This window comes from Colletotrichum spaethianum (genome assembly GCF_022836535.1).
Source record: "Colletotrichum spaethianum MAFF 239500 DNA, contig18, whole genome shotgun sequence".
Classification (NCBI taxonomy): domain Eukaryota; kingdom Fungi; phylum Ascomycota; class Sordariomycetes; order Glomerellales; family Glomerellaceae; genus Colletotrichum; species Colletotrichum spaethianum.
This window is the reverse complement of record NW_026054788.1, coordinates 418,414-437,338: the sequence shown is the minus strand read 5'-3', so window position 1 is coordinate 437,338 and position 18,925 is coordinate 418,414. Positions and strand designations below refer to the sequence as shown.

Below are 18,925 nucleotides of genomic sequence, written 5' to 3'. Positions count from 1 at the left end.
GGGCTCCTTCAAACCACACAAACTTGGGTAGCACTCTCGATTGACCACCACTGCATTTGATGGGGCGCTGCGCCACATGACAAGATTAAGATCGCCTACCTAGCCCGATGGCATGGGTAGCCAATACGGAATAAAGCAAAAAACGTGGGCAGCAGGGACCTTAACCCGACTCCAAACCTATCATGCTTCGTTAGGCTTCTGCAATTAAGCAGCCACGCCTGTCCCCTCTTGTGCTTCATGGCGCCAGCAGCCGGCGCATGAAAAAGTACGAGTGCACCATGCCAGCCGCCAGTGGGTGCAACGCCCGCGGTGTCTCGAACTTGACGTGGTCGTCGTCGAAGTTGCAATGGTCGTCCGCGGCGAGCCCGGCGTGAACATGTAGTCGCGCATGAGCTCTTCCGCCAGCCGTTGCACCTTTTCCATGCGAGCGAAAATCTCCTTTTCGAATGCCTTGATCTTTTGGTCAAGTAGGTCGGGTTGGTCTCTCTCGGTCGCTGCGGGGATAATAGCTTTTGCCAGCTTCATCGCGTCCTCGAGCGCGACATTGACACCTTCGCCGGCAAACGGTGTCATCAGGTGCGCTGCGTCCCCGGTGACCGTGATACCGCGCCGGCGCGGCCACCTGAAACCTACTGGGAGTATGTAGAGCGATCTTGGCGAGCGGCTGCCCGTCGCTTTGGCGGTGGCTTCTGTCAACTCCGGGCTCCAGTCTTGATACAGGATGAGCAAAGCCTTCTTGACTGCCTTGTGGTCGTGCGAGTTGTATCCGCAGACGCCAGGTGAAGCCCAATTCTCGCTGTCGTATACAGCCGATGAATATACACTCAGGCTTCCATCGCCCATTTGCTGAATAATAATTCGCTTTCCGTCACTATTGGCAAAAACGCCGCCCCTGTTGACCAGCTTGTATTCCTCGGGGCCATTTCGGCCGCGTCCGGGATGCTCATGCCGTATAATCCAACCCCAGTCCACAACGGTCTGACATCCAGTGCCAGCAGCTTGCGGACCTTGCTCCATGCTCCGTCTGCCCCTACTACCAAATTGAAGCCAGATATAGTGGTGGGTTCAAAATGAGAGCACCTTCTTGGGTGATGCCTCTAAGATGATGCCCTCATTTGGTCATTCCTTTGGGGGGAGACTTGGCGAGAATCTCGCGTAGCTTCGGACGGTCAATCTCCGGCCGCTCCTGTGTCTTGCCTCGAGGAACCGTCGCGGACTGAACGAACAAGGGCTTGTTGTTCTTGTCGACAATCGCCATGTACTGCCCATCGTACCTTGCATGCTTCCAGAACTCGTCAAAAAGACCAGCCTTTTCAATGCGGCGAGTCCGATCTCAGTGTGCAGGTCTAAGGTTCCGCCCTGGGACCGAAAGTTTGGCAAGGCTTCGCCTTCGAAGACTGCTGCTTCGATATTTGCCAAGTACAATAGACGGGCGAGTAGACATCCCGCGACTGTGTTAGAACCTACTGAGCAGTAGGGATAAGGTCGGAAATAGGATAGATCAAGCAGGCACAAGGTCAATCTTTCATAAGGGCAACGTACCGGCAGGCCCTGCTCCAAGCACTGCTATTCTAGGATCGGACATCGCAAAATTAGCACTTAGGGCCGTGTGAACTGTGTGAATTATCAAAAGGGTTGATACGGAGTGGTATGTCCAGCAAGGTATTCAAACGGATGAGATGGAATGGCGTGCCACGGGGTTGAATATATTGTTTCATCACAACATTATATAGAAACACATGATCTTATATGCGAGTTGCATCGAAATCTACCGAAGAAGGGGTGATACTGCAATGTACCTTGCTGACACGCCGTCATTTTAATGGGCTGAATCGAGTTGCCGGTTGCTGATAGCGTCAGAGTTGTTAATCGGCTTCGGCACTGTTGGGAACGAAAGTTCTTTCCCTCTAGCTACCTCTATCTCTCTCTGGCAATAAGGCACAGTCACTGACAATCCCCAGCCAGTAGATCATATTGTGTTTGCCCGTGGTACCTAACAGGTACTTTTCGACCTGGGCCAAGGTATTGCGAGACTAGAGAATACGGTTCTAAGAACAGTGTCAGAAGGACTTGACGAGTCGACGCAAACGTCTGTTTAAAGAACCCTTGTGCAAACCAGCCCAGTGGCGCTGTCATAGGTAATACAGGTGACGCTGACAACGCGGCCAGGCTCGCACGCGCACAACAGCGCCTGACGCCGTCTAGTTATTTTCACGTCACCATTCAAGGACTGTCCGTCAGCCATGCAGAAGGGGTTGAGTTGGCTGGTCGAATCCAAAATAGGCGACACTTGAAGAAACAAAAGATGTACACCATGGCTTCCAGAACCGTTGGTGGATAAGAACAGGACCTTGCCATCTAATCTTCCACAATTGTGAGTGGTCCGGGCCGAGTTGCTGCGAGGCCTGGCAACTGGGGTGGAGTTACCGCCCCCCGTGAGTCGACGGTTCTGCCTGAGGCCACAAAGGCATCCAACTCGGAGCTTGCGCTTCGGAATCTAGAAACCTTCAATTGATCACATCCCCGAGCTGCCCCCATAACCACGTTCATCAACACATCCAAACAACCGCCAAAATGGTCTTCGCCTGGAAAGCCGCCGGTCTCACGTGAGTCAATTGACGACCCCCGAGCCTTTTCGCACCCGTTTCTCGATTGGAACCGACCGCGATCGTGATTTTGGAGACAGGAGAGGAAAAAGCTAACCCGGCAACCCCCGATTTCCAGCTACAACCGCTACCTTGCCGTCGCCTCGCGCGTCGTGCGCCGCAGCCTGAAGGAGGACAAGAGAATCGCTGCCGAGCGCCGTGGAGAGATGGAGCTCCGTTTCGCCAAGTGGGAGGTGAGAAGACACCGACATCCTTTCCTCCGGACTGCGATACCATTGACCCCCGTGATGGCGGTTGAAAGTGAAAATACAACAGAGATAGCTGACTTGAAATGCCGCAACGCAGAACGGCAAGCAGGGCGAGCCCAAGCCTTTGTCCCAGGCCACCGTCACCGTCCCTCCTACCTCTTCGTAAAGCGACTCGGCTTTTCTGCCCAAGAATTAGAAGTGTGAATTTGCGGAAGGAGATGCATCCGAGGCTATCGAGGGATAGATGGGACTTGGGGGGGACAGGAAGTGATGCACACATCCTCCTCCGAATACCCGCCGGCTCCTAGGCAGTGAGCTGCTGTAACATATCAAAAGTGGCATAATCTATCAATTCAAGATGCCGTCCTAGACTTTGGTGCTTTCTAACGTGCTGGTGGGGGAGAAACGGCCTTAAAATGCGATGTCGGCTGAGGCGCCGCAAGTGACTGTACACGCTCGACGTAGGCCAGAATGTTGGGCGTGCTGTCCCTCCACAGACCCAAATTTGCCCGCCGCCGGACAAACTCGGTTGTGATCGATCCATACCCCCGTTGCAACTACCTCGTAACAACACCGATCCCGTAATATCCCCAAGACGCAAAGACATAATCGCTGCGCTTTTACTTCCAATCGCTCGTTAATCTAGTTTTTTTTTCCCCCGGTGTTGGCCCAGGCTGCGGGAGGTCATCGCGTTCCTGACCTACTCGCCTGATTTTTTTAATGGGCATATCCATGACTGGACGCAAAGCCACTGTGACCTCACTAAACCCGCACTAAACGCACTTGCTCAACAGAGCCTCATGACAAGTTGATGACATGGCCGTCCCATCCGGCTTTGCAGTGTCTGAAGGTAAGCCCGCATCGTGAGAAGATTCGATGTTCGCACCACTCACTATCCCCTAGACATCTCAAGGCTTTCGCTTGAGCAAGAGCGTGATCCTCCACACCCGCCAGCGCCTAAGACATCCGGCAACGGCATCGTCGCTTTTGATATCACATCGAAATTCACAACAGCCGCTGAGAGTAAGATGCAAAGGCCCTAAAGGCAAACAGAGCGGATGATCTGATTATATGCGTAGCGCTCTCTCCCGGCGAGCTGGTCAAGGATGGCTTCTTCACTCTGTTTGAGTCCGTTGGGGCCCTCGAGGTACGTCACAAAAGGTGTTTGCTCATGGCTGTGAACCGTCTGCTAATATCGAAGGCCAGATCATGGACCCGAAAATGGACAGCGGGTGCTTAGAGGCGGAGGACTCGCTCGACGTTGACTACGATGTGTCACGTCCCCTCCTCCCCGAGGAGGTTCTTGGCATTATCGATCAGCTGCTATGCCATGAAGTCAGCGTCGAACGCTCTATTTCTGGCTTCCCCTGCTGACTTGACTCAGATGTCCTGGCACGTAGGATACCCTCTATCTCAAACACTGTTCACAAGCGTCTACGTTGAGTCGATCCTCATGCCCAACCCGGCCACCATCGACGACGCCCATTTCATCAGAGATGCCAACGGCACGCCGCCATCACCGATGCACGCCGTCCTCCGAGCGTACTGTTTAGGATTGCTAAAGACATGCGGCAATGTCAACGAGAGGATCAAGAACGAGCATTACTACGAGGTCGGTTCGTCAACGCCCTCGTGTGGCGACTTGGCTGATTGTCGATGTAGGAAGAGGATTTCGTTACAAATACTTACAACAGGGTTCTACTCGACGATTTCAGCATAGAGTCCGTACGCGAAGTCCTTAAGGAAGCAAGCTTTATCTTGCGGCAGCTCTCGGACTCAGTACCCCAAGAATTCGTTGACGCCCTCCACACCAGGCTGCTCTTCCGATACACACTCCTGGCAGCCATCGACCACACGCAGTACCGGACGGACCCGGATCGCATCAGGAGCCCTTGGAAAGAGGCTCAAGATATGCTGCCGACAATCAAGAGCACTCATGCGCTAGGCAAACCCGTTCCAGAGGCCTGTAGCGCCAAGCTTCAACGCAAACTCGCCAGCACGATGCCTCCACGACCGATCGTTGAGATCAGTTTCGATGACGCCTTTGGGCACCTTACGAAGATCCTCAGCGACGGACTCGAGGTTGTGGGAGTCCTCGACTACACGGACTCCATCTGCCTTCAGGTACATGCTCAAGCACTATTTTCCATGCTAACGTCGTTGTTACTGACTACCCGCCAGACATACGTAACGACTTTCCAAGCGAAGAAGCCCCAGCCCCTAATCTTTGTCCGCACCCTTCTTCAAAGCTTCCTCTTCAAGGACATGGAGGTACTAGGCCACAAGAGCATCCGCCAACTCCTCGATGACGACTTCTCCATTGTCTCCTTGCCCAACAGCCCACTCCTCGACCGCGAAAACGACGAGATCGAGGCTATCCAGGACCCGCGCTTCACCATCGCGAACCAGATGGAGGTCTTCCGCCAGCGCGCCGCGCAGCCCTATCTCGACATCCTGCGCACCTTCTGCCAGAACCGGTGTCGCGTGCGCAGGACTCTCTGCCACATCGTCCGCGACTGGGAGAATCTGCAGTTTGACGCCGAAGATATCGACCAAATCATCCAGCACCAGACCAAGGAGCAGCCCTTGGTTTACCAGTCCGCCTCGGGGCCCGTTGAGACGTGGTCTTTGCCGCTGTCGTCGTGGGCGTACCTGTACAAGGTGAAGCAGATGGAGTGGATCGTCCAGCTCGGCTTCGAGCTCGAGGTCTACCAGCCGGACGAGCTGGCAGGCATGTACTGGTATCTGAACTACCTGGCTAAGAACCGCCTCCAGCATGTCGAGCGCATCAAGTCCTTCGTCGTCCGCACTCTCAACCAGATTCGCTCGGGCAGCCGGCGCCTGACGCCGACTGAAGAGGCGGCGCAGTACACAAAGTCCTTGGCCTTCCTCCGCCTGGCGCTTCTGGATGCTGCCGTCACTGAAGGCCTCTCGGACGCCCTTTGCTGTCTTTACACGGTCCTCCACCGCCTGGGGCTGGTCAAGCCCCCTCCGCGACCCTACAGCACTGACGATCTCCGCTACGAACTGCGGATGAAGCCCTTTGCCGTCATCGGTCTCCCCTCCCTGCCGACCTTTGAAGAGTTCACGATCGGCACGCAGCAGGCAGATTGCCCGAGCGCCGACCTGCTCGACCTCGCCGACCGGGCCATTGCCGGCGCGAAAAAGGGCTTCGAGGTCATGAGCAAGTTGTCAGAGGCCGAGGCCTTCTCGGTCGGATCACATGACCGTTGGCTGCCGTCCATCAAGAATGGGCTCAAGTCATGCATCGCCACAGGTTTGGCCGTCTCGGTTATCCGAAAGGCGCTAGACAAGTCGGGCGAAGGCGGCGGGGACCTGAAGCTCAAGGCCGAGGTGCCGACTCCCGACAAGTCGTATCACGAGTGGTGGATCGTCCCGCGAATCATGCCTGTTCGATGAAGAGCTAATAAAGCGCGAAGGTCTACCGAGGCATAGTATAGATACGTAGTGGATAGTCGTCATCCTACTTTCGAAGGAGAACATTTCTTAAAGTACAAAACCAGCTTGCCGGGGGTTTCCATGTGATACTATGCCTAGTACCCCCATGTCCAGTCGTTTGCCAACAATTTACCCGCGTCGTTGAAAATTCCCATACGAATAATCGGTACAGTTCTTGCGTGATTACAAACGCAAGAACGCCGCATATATGCTGAGCTGCCATCCTGAAATTTCAATGGTGCCTCTAGCTTGCTTATTCTATATATGCGCTTTTAGATGTTACCTCTAAATCCAGCCAAGTGTTTCTTTGACCATTCGAAGAGGCGGCAAGGCCCTTTGGCGCATTTACGCGCGCTTCTTGGCGGCAACGGATCTGAGCTTGATAGTCTGCTCGTACAGAACGTCCTTGAAGGCGAAAAGGAAGGCGGCAGTCAGCACACTCTGGGTGACCTTGGGGCCGATACCTGCGGCATTCGTTAGCACTGCGATAGCCACTGCCTCCCAACGGGACTAAGACTTACCCTTGTACAGGCCGGCGTAGCCCTCTTCCCTGATGACCCGGCTGATGGCCTGGGACATGCCCTCCTTCTTCTCGCCGTTGCCGGCGACGTGCATCTGGCTCTTGACCGTGATGTACGGGTAGGTGACCGAGGTCGCAAACAGCTTGCCGAGGGCGCCCAGGAGGAAGGCGATGGTCGGCGTCACCCTTCTCTTCTTCTCGACCGTGTTCTTCATCTGCTCGAACAGGGTGTATTGCAGGATCGGGTTGATGACGAGCACCAGAGCGGGGATGACGCCCGAGAAGAGCGCCTGCGGGCCCTCGTTCTTGATCAGCGCCATGAGGGTGCCGATGGTTGAGGGCGCCTTCTTGGGCTTGGAGGCCTGCGCCTCCTCGTCTTTGTCGGCGCTGCTGCTGCGGGTCGTCATACGGGTGTTGACGACCCAGATGGGGTTCGTAAGGATGACGGTCGCGGAACCGGCGATGGCGCCGGCAATCATGGACTCGACCGTCGTGAGCTTCTTGCTGGCGCGACCGGCCTTCACGGCGGCCGTCTCGAAGAAGGCGCGGGTCCACTCGTACCAGTAGTAGTAGACAAAGTTCGTGACGCTGATGCCGAAAAGAGCGGACTCGAGACCCGAGTAGAGTCCCGACACACCCTCGCGAGCAACAATCTTCTGAACGGCCGTCAGGAAGGCCGAGTCGGCGCGCTTCGATTCGACTTGGGCGCGGGTCGAGAGGGTGATGAGTGGGTAGCTGTGCGACACACGGAAGGTTAGAGCCCTGCCTAAAAGAAAAGATTCAATTGCCTTACGTCAAGGCCATGGAGAGGAGACCACCGCCGGCGCCGGCGAGGGCATGGGCGACATTGTCGTTCTGCGGGAGCGCTGGCTTGGACATGGTTGCTAATGTGTTTGTACTGGGTGGTATGTAGTGGTGTGCTCGTCGAGGAAGCTTAGAAAGATGGGATGATAGGGATACAGGATATGCGATGATGATTCATCCAAGTGCTACGGTCAAAGGAATAAAAAAGGATGGGAGTGGTATCGTGACGACGTTAATTAAGAAAGTTGCGTCTCAAATCCCTTTGGATTTTCTGGGGAGCCGAGGTCAACCACGTTTTGAATGCCGAAGGGGGGGAAAGGGTTGGCTTGCTGCTGCCGCTAAGAACCTTAACCCCAGTTATGTCATTACTGCAGCCGTGCTATATATTCATGCGCGCGATCACAGGGCAAGGGGAGGGGGGGACGAAGGGGACGCATGTGACGGGGCCCGTCTGTGCTGCCCTTGGGTCTGGAGAGGAACCGGGTCCCTTCGGGAGCTCGTGGGGTCGGAGCTAGTTCGGGGGTACCGGCAAAAGATGCTTGATTCGGGAAGAAAATATGCTTTTTGAAAGAAGCAAAAAAGAAGCCAAGGAGTTACATGCCGTGTGTGACCGCTCACATCCTGATGCTCAATACGCTTCTTCATTGGAAAACAGAGCAAATCTGGGCTGGCATTTGGAAGACCGATGTTGGCTGTGCCGATAAAGAAGCAGCCCGCTTCTTTGCATCATCAAGACATTGCAACCCAAGCGTCCGAGTCCCAAAAAGGATCTGGGTGGACAACGGGTGAGATCGGGAGAGCGGGGAAAAGTTGTTCCCCTGTCATTAAAAATCCCCCGCCAAGTCGTCGAGGGGCTGCGCTAGTCTCAATACGGTGTAAAGTAAACAAAACAGCTTTGACTAGTGGTCAGGGCCTGTTCCGTTCTGCAGAGACCGCAGCCTGCAGAACGGTTGCACACCACCACCACACCACCACGCGACGACCCTTATTTCAATGCATAGCATTTGACGTTTTTTTATCGCTAGTTTGCGCGAAGGCTAGAGGGCCTAGTTTTTGTCGTCGGTTTTGTGTGTTTTTTTGCCTATCGTCCATGCGACAGCCATAGCGCGCTCGTTTTGTACATTCTCACTTTTGGCATTTTGCGCATATCAAAATGGCGACTCCACGACCCAGAGGGGGCAGCGACGAGCTGCTCTCCTCCCCAGACCCGCTCAACGACACGGTCTCGTCGGCGCTCTATCCTTCATCCCGTCGCGTCACTCGAAGCCAAAGATCGCAGCGGTTGTTCTCCCTCGGCGGCAGTAGCACTTCGCCTAGGAAGCAAATGTTCGAGCTCGAGGTTGGCGATGACCGCGCGCCCAAACGGTTGCTAGTGACCGTTGAGGCGGAGGGCGAGTACGAAAACGTTGGGCGCAGACTCTTCAACGCCGACACACCTACTCTGAGCCGCGGCGCGTATACAACGACTGTTCCGCTGGCTGGCGACAGGAAGAACACAGCCGTCAAGACTCCTGCGCGCCGGGGTCGGCCTCCAAAATCCGCCACACCAAAGACCGGCACAGCAACCAAGAGGAGAGCTACGTCTTCTCCCAAGAAGACACCAAGACAGACTCGAAAGGTCAAGACTATTACAGATTCTGATGGCATCGAGACCGATGTAACCATTCAGGGAACACCCAAATCCACCACACGCACCAGACGGACTACCAGTCGCCAGCCGCGAAGCACGTCCGAAGACGCTGCCCCTTCGTCCAGGCTCAGTACAACCCGGGGTCGTGGACGACCCAAACGCGTTGAGTTCTCCGATCAGCCGGTGGAAACGATTGAGGAAGAGGCAAACTTTGGCGGGGTGGCGCCTTCAGACGATGCACTCGCTGCGGTAATGGAGGATATGGCTGTGGACGATCCCACACCAAGGCGGGAACAGCCTGCTGCCTCGATGCCTGAGTCTGAACCCGATATCTGGATGCAAACAATGTCCGACCAAGCAACACCTCGAGCAGCGACACAAGACAACATCATTACCCTCAGTCCGACACCAGCTCACCTACAAGACAAGAGCCCAACACCATCCGAACAACTTCATTCCGAATCGGGAAACGAACCCGAATACAATGACTATGACTTTGCGCCGGGCGCGGCGAGCGACATCTCGTCGCTAATTGGTGATAACGACGCGGGTGCGGAGCCACGCGATCAAGACACGGTTGCTCAGGGAGAAGATTTCAGTATGATATTTGCAAATTCTATACCGTCTATGAGAGGGCATATGAGTATGCATGCGCCTGGGTCGGAAGATGTTGGCGAGGAAACGGGTCTGATTGTCAACCAGACGCTGGAATCTTTGAGGCAAAGCGGTGCCCTGCGTGTGGACGATGACGACGAAGAAGATGATGAAGAAGAAGTCGTCGCCGTCCCTACCGAGCAGGACGCTGCGCCACAAGACTCTCCGGCCCAGAAGGAGGCCCAGCCCCGGCAGGAGGTCGAATCACATATGGAGTCTATCGTGGACCTCAACACCGAAGTTAACGATTCTCCAGTCGCTCTTCCTTCTCTCCCTCGTCCTGAACTTCCACCTCCGTCTTTCACATCCAAAAATACTTCCCCAAGCAGAAGCAACCAGTCGCCGGGTCGGGCCAGAAGCAGTCCCCGTCGCAAGTCTATCCCGCTGGGCCGAAAGCTCTTTGAAAATAAGGCAAGACAGATGGAGTTGGAGACCTCAAGGATGGAGACCTCGAGAATGGAAACCTCGCAAATTGACGATTCATTCTCGAGCGTACCATCCAGAATCTTGGCTGCGGCTACGCCTGGTGCCAAGGGCTCCAGGCGCAGCTCGATGGCTAACGAGGAAGCATCCGTGATGTACGAAGATGACTTTTCTGAGATTCCAGATGCCTATCTCGAGGCAGCGACCCCAGGCAAACCGAAACTGCTACAGGTTGACGAGGATGATGATGAGATCGCGAACGCAACCGAAGACAAGATCCAGGACGAGATGGAGGAAGACTTCGAGAACGACATCGAGGAACCTCACGCCGACCAGGCAGGAGTGGAAGACGAGGAAGACGCGGCAGAGGAAGAAGCTCGTAAGAGTTCACCCAAGTCCGCAGCTCCATCTAATGCCAGTGTTTCTTACACTCGGTCAGACTCAGCACGAATGCCGACGCCAGACGATACGCCATCGCCTAATGATGTTCCCATCCCCCAATCAGATGCCAAAACTATCGAGGCACCTCAAAGTTCACCGACTGCAGTGTATTCTCAGGTCCCCGAGATGAGCTCTGATCCTCCTGTTCCGGAGCTGACGACCAACCTTCCTGCGGCTACTAGCGAATACATCACCCCGGTCGCACCCGTATCATCCCCTGTTCCCTCACCAGCTGTCAACCTCTTAGCGCCTCGTGCAGCATCCCCTGACAACGGAGTTCGTCCCGCGCTATCCCCTATCGTGAGGGCCGGAAGAGCTCTGCAAAGCGTCACGTCGGATGCCTCATCACCTCCTCGTCAGAACTCTCTTGGTAGCCCCTTCAGACCTACCACTAGCAGTAGCCAGCCTCAGTCTGCCGCGAAGTCAACCCGCAGTTGGACTCAGCCCTTGTCCACCCTGATCCAGGCTGGAGCTCAGTTCTTCGGGTCACCAACTCGCGCCACGGCTCAACCTCCGCCGCAGCCTCCAGCGCCGCAGTCTGCAGGTCAGCTTTATGATGACCCCTTTGGCCACGAGAATGACCATACCGGTCAGCCGAGCTTCATGGAAGCTCTAGCCAAGAGCATGCGTGTATCTCCCAACGAGGGGCAAGGTGAAGCTTCGGTGTCAATGTCAGGCTCTCTCCGTGTAGCTCCGGCCGACGAAGCTGATGAGATGAGCTGGATGGAAGAGGCGCCGGCTCCGCGTGAGCAGCCTTTCACTCAGTCCCAATCCATGCAAACCAGCACGACTGCTGCTGGTGCGTCTAAGACCAGTCGGCGTCCCAGCTTTGAGGGTCTCAGTCTTACTTTTGATGGCGCCGATGAAACAGAGGTCGAAGAAGAACCCCCCGGAGAAGATGAGGATGATGATATTTGGGCAATCGAGGCATCGCGTCCTGCTTCAAACTCAAGCCGCCAACAGTCATTCGGCAAGCAATCCATCGCCCCTGTCCCCGTGCGGCGCGCGGCTCTCCCTAATCCGTGGCAAAGACGGGCTGAGTCGCCAAAGAAGAACACTATGTTCACTCCAGCAGCGTCGCAGAACCGCAAGTCCGGCTTTGGCGAGGCCGAGGAGGAGGACTTTTCCATGCTCTCTCAGCAGCGTAGTGAGAAGCAGCTTCCCCAAAAGGCCTTTGAAGTTGCTCAGAGGTCGTCCGCGAAGAAGGATCTATCTGCATTCTTCTCCTCTCCTGCTCTTCTCCCTGGGGCGGAGGGTGTCAAAGAGATCTTGGACAAGAAAAGACAGAATGCGTTGTCATCCAAGGATGTTGTGCAGCCTTCTAAGCAAGTCAACGCAGGCCTCGAGACGAACTCCATGTTCCCGTCCGTCCCACAGAAGGCATTCGCTCCTTCTGCCAGCGGTCGTTCGGATCTCTTCTCGCCTGCGAAGCCTTCCGCCACGAAGCCAATCGCCGATGCACGTCGGGAACTGTTCTCTTCGACCCGGTCTCGTAGCAACGTAAGACAGCCGTCAGAGATCCCCGACTCTCAGCCAAACATGTCATCCGAGGTCTCTTTCACTTCTGTGCCGCAGAAGAAGAACTTCACGCCCAAGGCAGGACAGAAGACGCAGAACCTGTTTAGCAAGGCGGCGGCGCCGGTGCCCTCGTTGACCCCGGTGCGTATGCAGCTCAGTCGCGCGGACATCCAAAAGTGGCAAGAGAGTAGTGCCTCTGCCGTCGCGGAGGACTCGCCCGAATCCGAGCGCCGTGTCCTTCGGCCCCTGCCAGACAGGAACATGTCGCCCACCAAGTCCTGCCTGCGCTCCCCTCTGAAGCCGCGCACCCCGGGTAGAGTCGTCGAGTTCACCAGCAGCGTCCTCTCGCCTCTGGCTCAGGCACAAGCCCGCGCCGATCGTCGCCTGTCCGCTAGTTCCAACGGCAGTGCGTCCGCCGCCCAGCAGCAGCAGCAGCAGCGCATTAACGCCATCATGGAAGAAGAAGACAAGGAGAATGACACTTCCATGGACGAGGCCGACGACGTGCAACACGAAGACATGGACGTCTCCATGATGGACGCGCCGGAGGTGGACGGCCCGCTCAAGCCAGCGGCCGAGGAGGAGCCGCGCCTTTCGCAGACTATGTGGTCGCGCGACCACTGGCTGCTACTGGACGACATCATCCAGCTGCGCCGGCTGGGGCCGTTCGACTTCCAGTTCCCGGACGACTTCCAGAGCAAGTCGGGCTGGCTGCTCGGCCGCTCTGTCAACTCGCACGGTACCAGCCTGATTATGGAGCAGTGGCACCTCGACGTCGTTGACGCCTTCAAGGCCGAGGTCGGCGGCTGGGAGGAGGAGGTGCTCGCCAAGAGGGTGTTCTCGTTGATCGTTGGAGAGCAGCTCCGTAAGGAGGGTAAGGCCCCCAAGGCGCCCTCGGTGAAGTTTGCGTAATGCATGACTGTGGATGATTGATGCGCACGACATCGTTTTATTGGGAGGATTTTTTTTTCTTTTTTTTCTTCTTCTTTTCCTCTTCAAAGTACAGAGACCAGAATGGTCTTTACGAAAGTCTCATGTCCAACGGGTGTACAGGATCACGTACATATGGGGGTTTGGATTGGGCGTTGAAGGCTTTGATTATTGTCACGTTTATGTTTTTTCTCAAGTTGGTCACTCGGGAGCTTACGAGCTTACCCCTCTGCAATTGTTAGGATACCACTTCGTCAGAATGAATTCTGTCTCATGCACCGCCGGCATTTGTCTATGGTAATAGTACAATTCCCAAATCCCATTCGCTGTCCTTCAGCTGCCAACCCTTGACGCCTGCCTTCGCATTTTACTCGAGCATCGAGGCCTGGTTGGTGTAGAGGACGTCCACCACGCTGCTCAGCTTCTCAATCGTGGCCAAAGCGTGGTCGTATGCGCTGTCGCGCTCCGTCTCTTCGTAAATGATGAGGCATCCCGCACCCTGGTCCAGCACACCGATGATGACCTTGTCTAGAATCATCTGGGAGAGCTTGCGCTCGACCTGTTGCGTGTCGAGGCCGACCATCTTGGCGATGTGGTTGATCTCGACGCGGGAGAAGGGCTCAATGACCTTGATAAGGTTCTGCTCCAACATGGCGTCGTACAAACGCCGCAGGTGGTTGCGGATGAAGGCGTCACTGCCGAGCTGCTCGCGGTAGGACTGAAGGGCCTGCTCGTACTCCTCCAGAGAACGGTTCGAGTGCGCGCGGGCAATGGCCTTCATGGCCTCGAGATTCTTGCTGGCGTACTTCTGGGCTTGCTTCGACGTCATCAGGTTGTTGACGTCGTCGGCCAGATTCAGCATGATCTTGCAGAGGAGCATGTACTGCAGAGCGGCGGTGGCCTTGACGGACTCGTCCTGGGTGTGGTAGCCATCGAGGGCCTCGATGAAGTAGGAGAAGGCCGTGTTGAAGTCCTTGTCTTCGGCGTGGAGCATACCGCTCTGCATGTCGAGATGGGCTTGGAGGAGGGGCGGGGTGTAGACGGAGGCGGCGCTCGTGCGGGCGCTAGTAAGAGCAGCGCGAGCCTTAGGGATGTTTCCGAGGGCGTGGTAGACACGCGACTCGAGGAGCTGGACTTCAACGAGGACGAGCTTGTCGTCCAGACGCTTGAGCTCGCGGAGGAGGCCGTTGATGAGGGTGAGTGCGTCGTAGTAGGATTGCTTCGCCATGAGGAGAGTGACCAGACGGGTCTCAAGGTTCTGGCGCAGGAAGCTGCGGCGCTCCGAGGTTGCCCATTCTATACATGACTTCGTAACTGCGATCTGGATGTCGGTGCTGCCCTCAATGTTCTCGAAGAGGTCGAGCAAGGAGCGAACTAGAGGGGGTTCAGGTTAGTCTTGAACTTTGCCACAAACAAGACGACGAATTGGATGCAGCCCTACCCAGCTTTGCTGTCTTTGCCTTGGCGAATGACGAGAGCACTGTCCGGCTTTTTGTGATCAGGTCGACAAGCTCCTGCGTCTTCCTGAGCGGGCTGTTAGCAAACATGGGTCCCCCACACGATGTCATCACCGGACGGAGGAGGGGCTCACTTCTCATCCCGGTACAGCTCGCCCAAGCTGATCAGCGCCGTCTCATACTCCTTCACAGCGGCATCGGAGGTCGCGGAGGAGGGAGGCTGAGAGATGATTTCCTTGTAGAGCTGCTCTGCCTTTCGGGGATCTGACTTGGCCGCCTTCTGTGCCTCTTGTACCCTAGCCGATTCGCCCTGAGCCATCCTGACTGGTTTTTCGGTTGTCGTGGCAAGAAGTCGGTCACTTTGTTGTTGGAATCGTTCAATTTCGCGAGGTTGTCGTCGGTGGTGGGGGGGAAGTAGTGGTGAATTTGCCGGATTCGTGATGTAGCTTGGTACAGTGTTCGATAGCTCCAGCCGCCTTCAGAAGGTCCAGGTTGCCATGACCGCGACGCAAGCCCGGACAGAGCAGCAGTGGAGGGCAGGGGCGTGTCGGGCCATGGTTGATCCGATGGCTTCTATCATTGGTGATAATTCTCCGAGAGGTCCCCACCCCCACTTAAATTTTTGGGAGAAGTTCTGGATGGCTTTCGCAGTGTTCGCAGCCATTGACATTTCACTGGTGAAGCAAGAACCTGAACCACACTCGCCAAAATGAAGATCAAAGCCCTTTCTCGGAGCGTCGAGGAGTACCAGCCTCCTGGCGCAAATGCCAAGAAGCTGCCTCGGTAACTATAGTTGTCACGTAAACTGCAAAGCCAAGCTAACCACTTCAAAGCAACCTCGATCCTGCTCAGCATCCTATGGAGCGCGCTCGAGAGTAAGTCGATCTCGCCACCTTTGGAAGCGCAAACTGACAAGTTGTTTAGATACACGAAAGCCCTTAATGCCGTAAAGTTAGAGCGCATGCATGCCGCGCCCTTTGTCGGACAGATGGGCAGCGGCCATATCGATGGAGTACGTATGGTCAGAGTCTTCGAAAACTCCTGGTTGCTAATAGATGCCACAGGTTTACTCGATGGCCAAGGACCCGAACTCCCTGAAGCACATGGCATCTGCCAGTGGCGACGGCGCGATCAAAGCATTCGACCTCACGAGCCGAGACGAGATCTGGCACACAAAGAGCGCCCACACCAACATCGTGCGAAGTCTCTGCTGGACGAAGGACGGAAAGCTTCTCAGTGCGGCCGCGGACAAGACGATAAAGTTATGGGATCCATACAATACGCCGAGCGATTCCGCGCCGATTTCTTCGTGGTTGGGTAACAGCGGTTTCCAGAGCTTGTCGCACCACCGATCGCGGAACGCCTTTGCCGCCTCTTCCTCGTCCAGTGAGATTGCCATCTACGACTTGGAGCGACACAGCGCAGCTCCCGAGATTCTACGATGGCCCAACGCAACCGACACCATCAACGCCGTTTCTTTCAACCAGGTTGAGCAGTCCATCCTTGGTAGCACAGGCGCCGACAGGAGCATTATTCTCTGGGACGTCCGCACTGCCATGCCCCTGACCAAGACGACGATGACATTCGCATGCAACTCTCTGTCATGGAACCCCATGGAAGCCTTCAACTTCGTCGTTGGCAGCGAAGACCACAACTGCTACGTAAGTCGTGAGCCAATAATACACCTTGAAAACAGTATCTAATTCGAAACAGATGTTCGACATGCGCAAGTTCGACAGAGCACTCAACGTTTACAAGGGCCATGTCGCCGCCGTTATGAGCGTTGAGTTCAGTCCGACGGGCGAGGAGCTGGTTTCCGGATCCTACGACAGGACGGTCCGCATCTGGAACCGTGACCAAGGACATTCCCGCGACATGTACCACACCAAGCGCATGCAGAGGGTGTTCAGCACCATGTTCACTCCCGACTCCAAGTACATCCTTAGTGGTTCCGACGATGGAAACGTGCGCGTCTGGCGATCCAACGCCACCGACCGGTCCGGCATCAGATCTGCGAAGCAGAGACAGGCCCTCGAGTACAACGAGGCCCTGGTCTCCCGTTACAGCCACATGCCAGAGATCCGACGCATCAAGAGACACCGCCACCTACCCACGGTGATCAAGAAGGCGGGCGAAATCAAGAGCGTGGAGCTCAAATCGATCAAGAGGCGTGAAGAGAACGAGCGGAGACACACCAAGAAGCAGTTCGAGAGGCGTAAGGGCGAGAGAGAAAAGCCCATCCTGGCGCGGGAGAAGTAGAGACGGCCTTCTGTGGATATATGTCTTCAATGGTGTTGCTTCTTTGCATTGTTCGGCGTTGGGGCTGGCATGTCATGTCTGTGTAAAAAGGAAAAAGGGGGATAATCGTGAAAAGTGCAACTTAGATAGGGTCAGGATACCACGGATCAAGTCGTTCTTGATCAATAGAATCCAATAATGGTCATGAACCAAAGTCAATTGATACGTCTGCAAACCCGTCAGCCGTACTACCTCACCGGCCCGCTTCCGCTCAGAGGCCGACATGTCCGCCGGCTCTGGTAAGGTCGACAGCGGCTTGAAGTGGAGTCTCGGTTGGGTTGACTGACATCGGACAGGCGGCTGCAGGGGGTTTACGGGGCGTTTTAGCGGCCGTGCCAGGGGCGAGTAAGTTCTAGGGGCCACACACAGGAGTTTGCTCGTCAGGGGAGCGCCCCCCTACCTTAGGCGCTTTGCCAACGTTTCAACGCTCCAGGTCCATCCACATGTGACGAAGAGCGTCAAGCTTCTCCGTGGCCCGATCGAGGTTGTGGGCTGTGCGGTCTTTCGTCTCATCTTGGCCGTCGTTGCCTTTTTTCCTCCCTTTCCCTCACGCTGGACGACACACGTACAATTCTTTCCCGAAGACCCTTCACGCTTGACCTCATCCTAATTGCCCGAATCTGTGCAGGACGCGATACGAGTTTCTATCCTAATTCTGCCCTCAGCTCGTCACGATACGAGCTCGTCTACGAATCAACCCCTCATAACCACCACAACACATCACTACCACCGCGCACCATGGAATACCCACGCCCGCCCCAGCGAGACTCGTGGTTCGCGCCGCTCTCCATCGATCTGCTCATCAAGGTCTTCAAGGTCACCTTCTTCCACCCCTTCATCTCGTGGATCATCCCCCTCTGCTTCCGCGCCCAGGCTCAGGCCTGGGATGCGCCGCCCATGATCGCCTCCATTGTATGGGCGACCTTCATCACGCTGTGCTGGATGGCCAACATGATCAATCAGCGCATCGCCTACGGCCTGCCGCGCGACGTCGACCTCAGCGAGGAGGTCATTGTCATCACCGGCGGCGCCAGCGGCTTGGGCCTGCTCATTGCCGAGGTCTACGGCATGCGCGGTGCCACCGTCGCCGTGCTGGACGTCAACGACATGGAGAACGGCGAGGCGAGGGGCGTTACGTACTACAAGTGCGACGTCACGGACAAGGCGCAGGTCGCGAGGGTCGCGGCCGAGATTGAGAAAGATGTGAGTTCCCCCTGGTGGTCTGATATGCGCCGGCACAAAGGTTCACTGACACGATTCATTCAAATAGCTCGGCACCCCCACCGTCCTCATCAACAACGCCGCCATTGTCAAGGGCAAGTCCCTCCTGGACCTCGAGTTCGAGGACATTGACAAGTCCATCGCCACGAACCTCACGGCGCACTTCTACACCCTCAAGACCTTCCTCCCGCCCATGATCCGCGGCGGCAACGGCGGCACCGTCGTGACCATGTCCTCGGTCCTCGGCCACCTCGGCGCCGCCTCCCTGACGGACTACGCCGCGGCCAAAGCCGGCGTCACGGCCCTGCACAAGTCCCTGGCCGCCGAGCTCGCTGCCTCTCACCCGGAGATCCGCACCATCCTCGTCGAGCCGGGCCAGCTGTCGACGCCGCTCTTCTACGGCGTGCAGACCCCCACGCCTTCATCGCCCCCATCGTCGAGCCCGTGGATGTCTGCAAGGAGGTCATCGCCGCCATTGACGCGGGGCGGAGCGCGCACGTCGCGATGCCGCTGTACGCGCGGTGGATTCACTGGTACAACGTGCTTCCTGCCGCGGTGCAGCAAATCGCGAGACGGATGGCGCGCGTCGACACGTCGATGCAGACGTTCATCGGCAGACAGGAGCGGGGGATGAGCGAGAAGAACGGGAGTCTGATCTAGAGGGGGGAGTATGCTCTCCCAAACACCTCTTGGGAAGCCTGCGGTGCCGGCGCCGA

The 18,925-nt window shown here is 56.3% G+C and overlaps 9 protein-coding genes across 9 annotated transcripts; 6 read left to right on the top strand and 3 right to left on the bottom strand.

Moving 5' to 3' along the window:
• Nucleotides 1-204: 204 nt before the first annotated feature.
• On the bottom strand, nt 205-1,017 carry ColSpa_07244 (monooxygenase asqM; the record flags this gene model as incomplete). Its single annotated transcript, XM_049273456.1, has 1 exon — nt 205-1,017. The coding sequence occupies one exon, from the start codon at nt 1,015-1,017 to the stop codon at nt 205-207; it is 813 nt and encodes a 270-aa protein (XP_049129413.1).
• A 1,557-nt stretch (nt 1,018-2,574) lies between these two features.
• On the top strand, nt 2,575-3,020 carry ColSpa_07243 (protein stunted; the record flags this gene model as incomplete). Its single annotated transcript, XM_049273455.1, has 3 exons — nt 2,575-2,606; nt 2,725-2,839; nt 2,952-3,020. 3 exons carry the CDS (start codon nt 2,575-2,577, stop codon nt 3,018-3,020), a joined length of 216 nt encoding a protein of 71 aa, XP_049129412.1.
• Nucleotides 3,021-3,670: 650 nt separating this feature from the next.
• ColSpa_07242 (N-alpha-acetyltransferase, 35 NatC auxiliary subunit) lies at nt 3,671-4,228 on the top strand (the record flags this gene model as incomplete). The annotated part of the gene is made up of 4 exons (XM_049273454.1): nt 3,671-3,704; nt 3,758-3,877; nt 3,934-4,001; nt 4,061-4,228. The coding sequence occupies 4 exons, from the start codon at nt 3,671-3,673 to the stop codon at nt 4,226-4,228; spliced, it is 390 nt and encodes a 129-aa protein (XP_049129411.1).
• Nucleotides 4,229-4,307: 79 nt separating this feature from the next.
• On the top strand, nt 4,308-6,274 carry ColSpa_07241 (N-alpha-acetyltransferase, 35 NatC auxiliary subunit; the record flags this gene model as incomplete). Its single annotated transcript, XM_049273453.1, has 3 exons — nt 4,308-4,486; nt 4,549-4,978; nt 5,036-6,274. 3 exons carry the CDS (start codon nt 4,308-4,310, stop codon nt 6,272-6,274), a joined length of 1,848 nt encoding a protein of 615 aa, XP_049129410.1.
• Nucleotides 6,275-6,658: 384 nt separating this feature from the next.
• ColSpa_07240 (peroxisomal membrane protein PMP47A) lies at nt 6,659-7,712 on the bottom strand (the record flags this gene model as incomplete). The annotated part of the gene is made up of 3 exons (XM_049273452.1): nt 6,659-6,777; nt 6,835-7,595; nt 7,627-7,712. The coding sequence occupies 3 exons, from the start codon at nt 7,710-7,712 to the stop codon at nt 6,659-6,661; spliced, it is 966 nt and encodes a 321-aa protein (XP_049129409.1).
• Nucleotides 7,713-8,790: 1,078 nt separating this feature from the next.
• Nucleotides 8,791-13,215, top strand: ColSpa_07239 (uncharacterized protein; the record flags this gene model as incomplete). Its single annotated transcript, XM_049273451.1, has 1 exon — nt 8,791-13,215. One exon carries the CDS (start codon nt 8,791-8,793, stop codon nt 13,213-13,215), a length of 4,425 nt encoding a protein of 1,474 aa, XP_049129408.1.
• Nucleotides 13,216-13,600: 385 nt separating this feature from the next.
• Nucleotides 13,601-15,009, bottom strand: ColSpa_07238 (putative 26S proteasome regulatory subunit rpn6; the record flags this gene model as incomplete). The annotated part of the gene is made up of 3 exons (XM_049273450.1): nt 13,601-14,607; nt 14,675-14,757; nt 14,825-15,009. 3 exons carry the CDS (start codon nt 15,007-15,009, stop codon nt 13,601-13,603), a joined length of 1,275 nt encoding a protein of 424 aa, XP_049129407.1.
• Nucleotides 15,010-15,399: 390 nt separating this feature from the next.
• On the top strand, nt 15,400-16,949 carry ColSpa_07237 (protein sof1; the record flags this gene model as incomplete). Its single annotated transcript, XM_049273449.1, has 5 exons — nt 15,400-15,473; nt 15,524-15,565; nt 15,615-15,702; nt 15,755-16,351; nt 16,404-16,949. The coding sequence occupies 5 exons, from the start codon at nt 15,400-15,402 to the stop codon at nt 16,947-16,949; spliced, it is 1,347 nt and encodes a 448-aa protein (XP_049129406.1).
• Nucleotides 16,950-17,726: 777 nt separating this feature from the next.
• Nucleotides 17,727-18,869, top strand: ColSpa_07236 (protein dhs-3; the record flags this gene model as incomplete). Its single annotated transcript, XM_049273448.1, has 3 exons — nt 17,727-18,191; nt 18,259-18,612; nt 18,651-18,869. The coding sequence occupies 3 exons, from the start codon at nt 17,727-17,729 to the stop codon at nt 18,867-18,869; spliced, it is 1,038 nt and encodes a 345-aa protein (XP_049129405.1).
• Nucleotides 18,870-18,925: the final 56 nt, after the last annotated feature.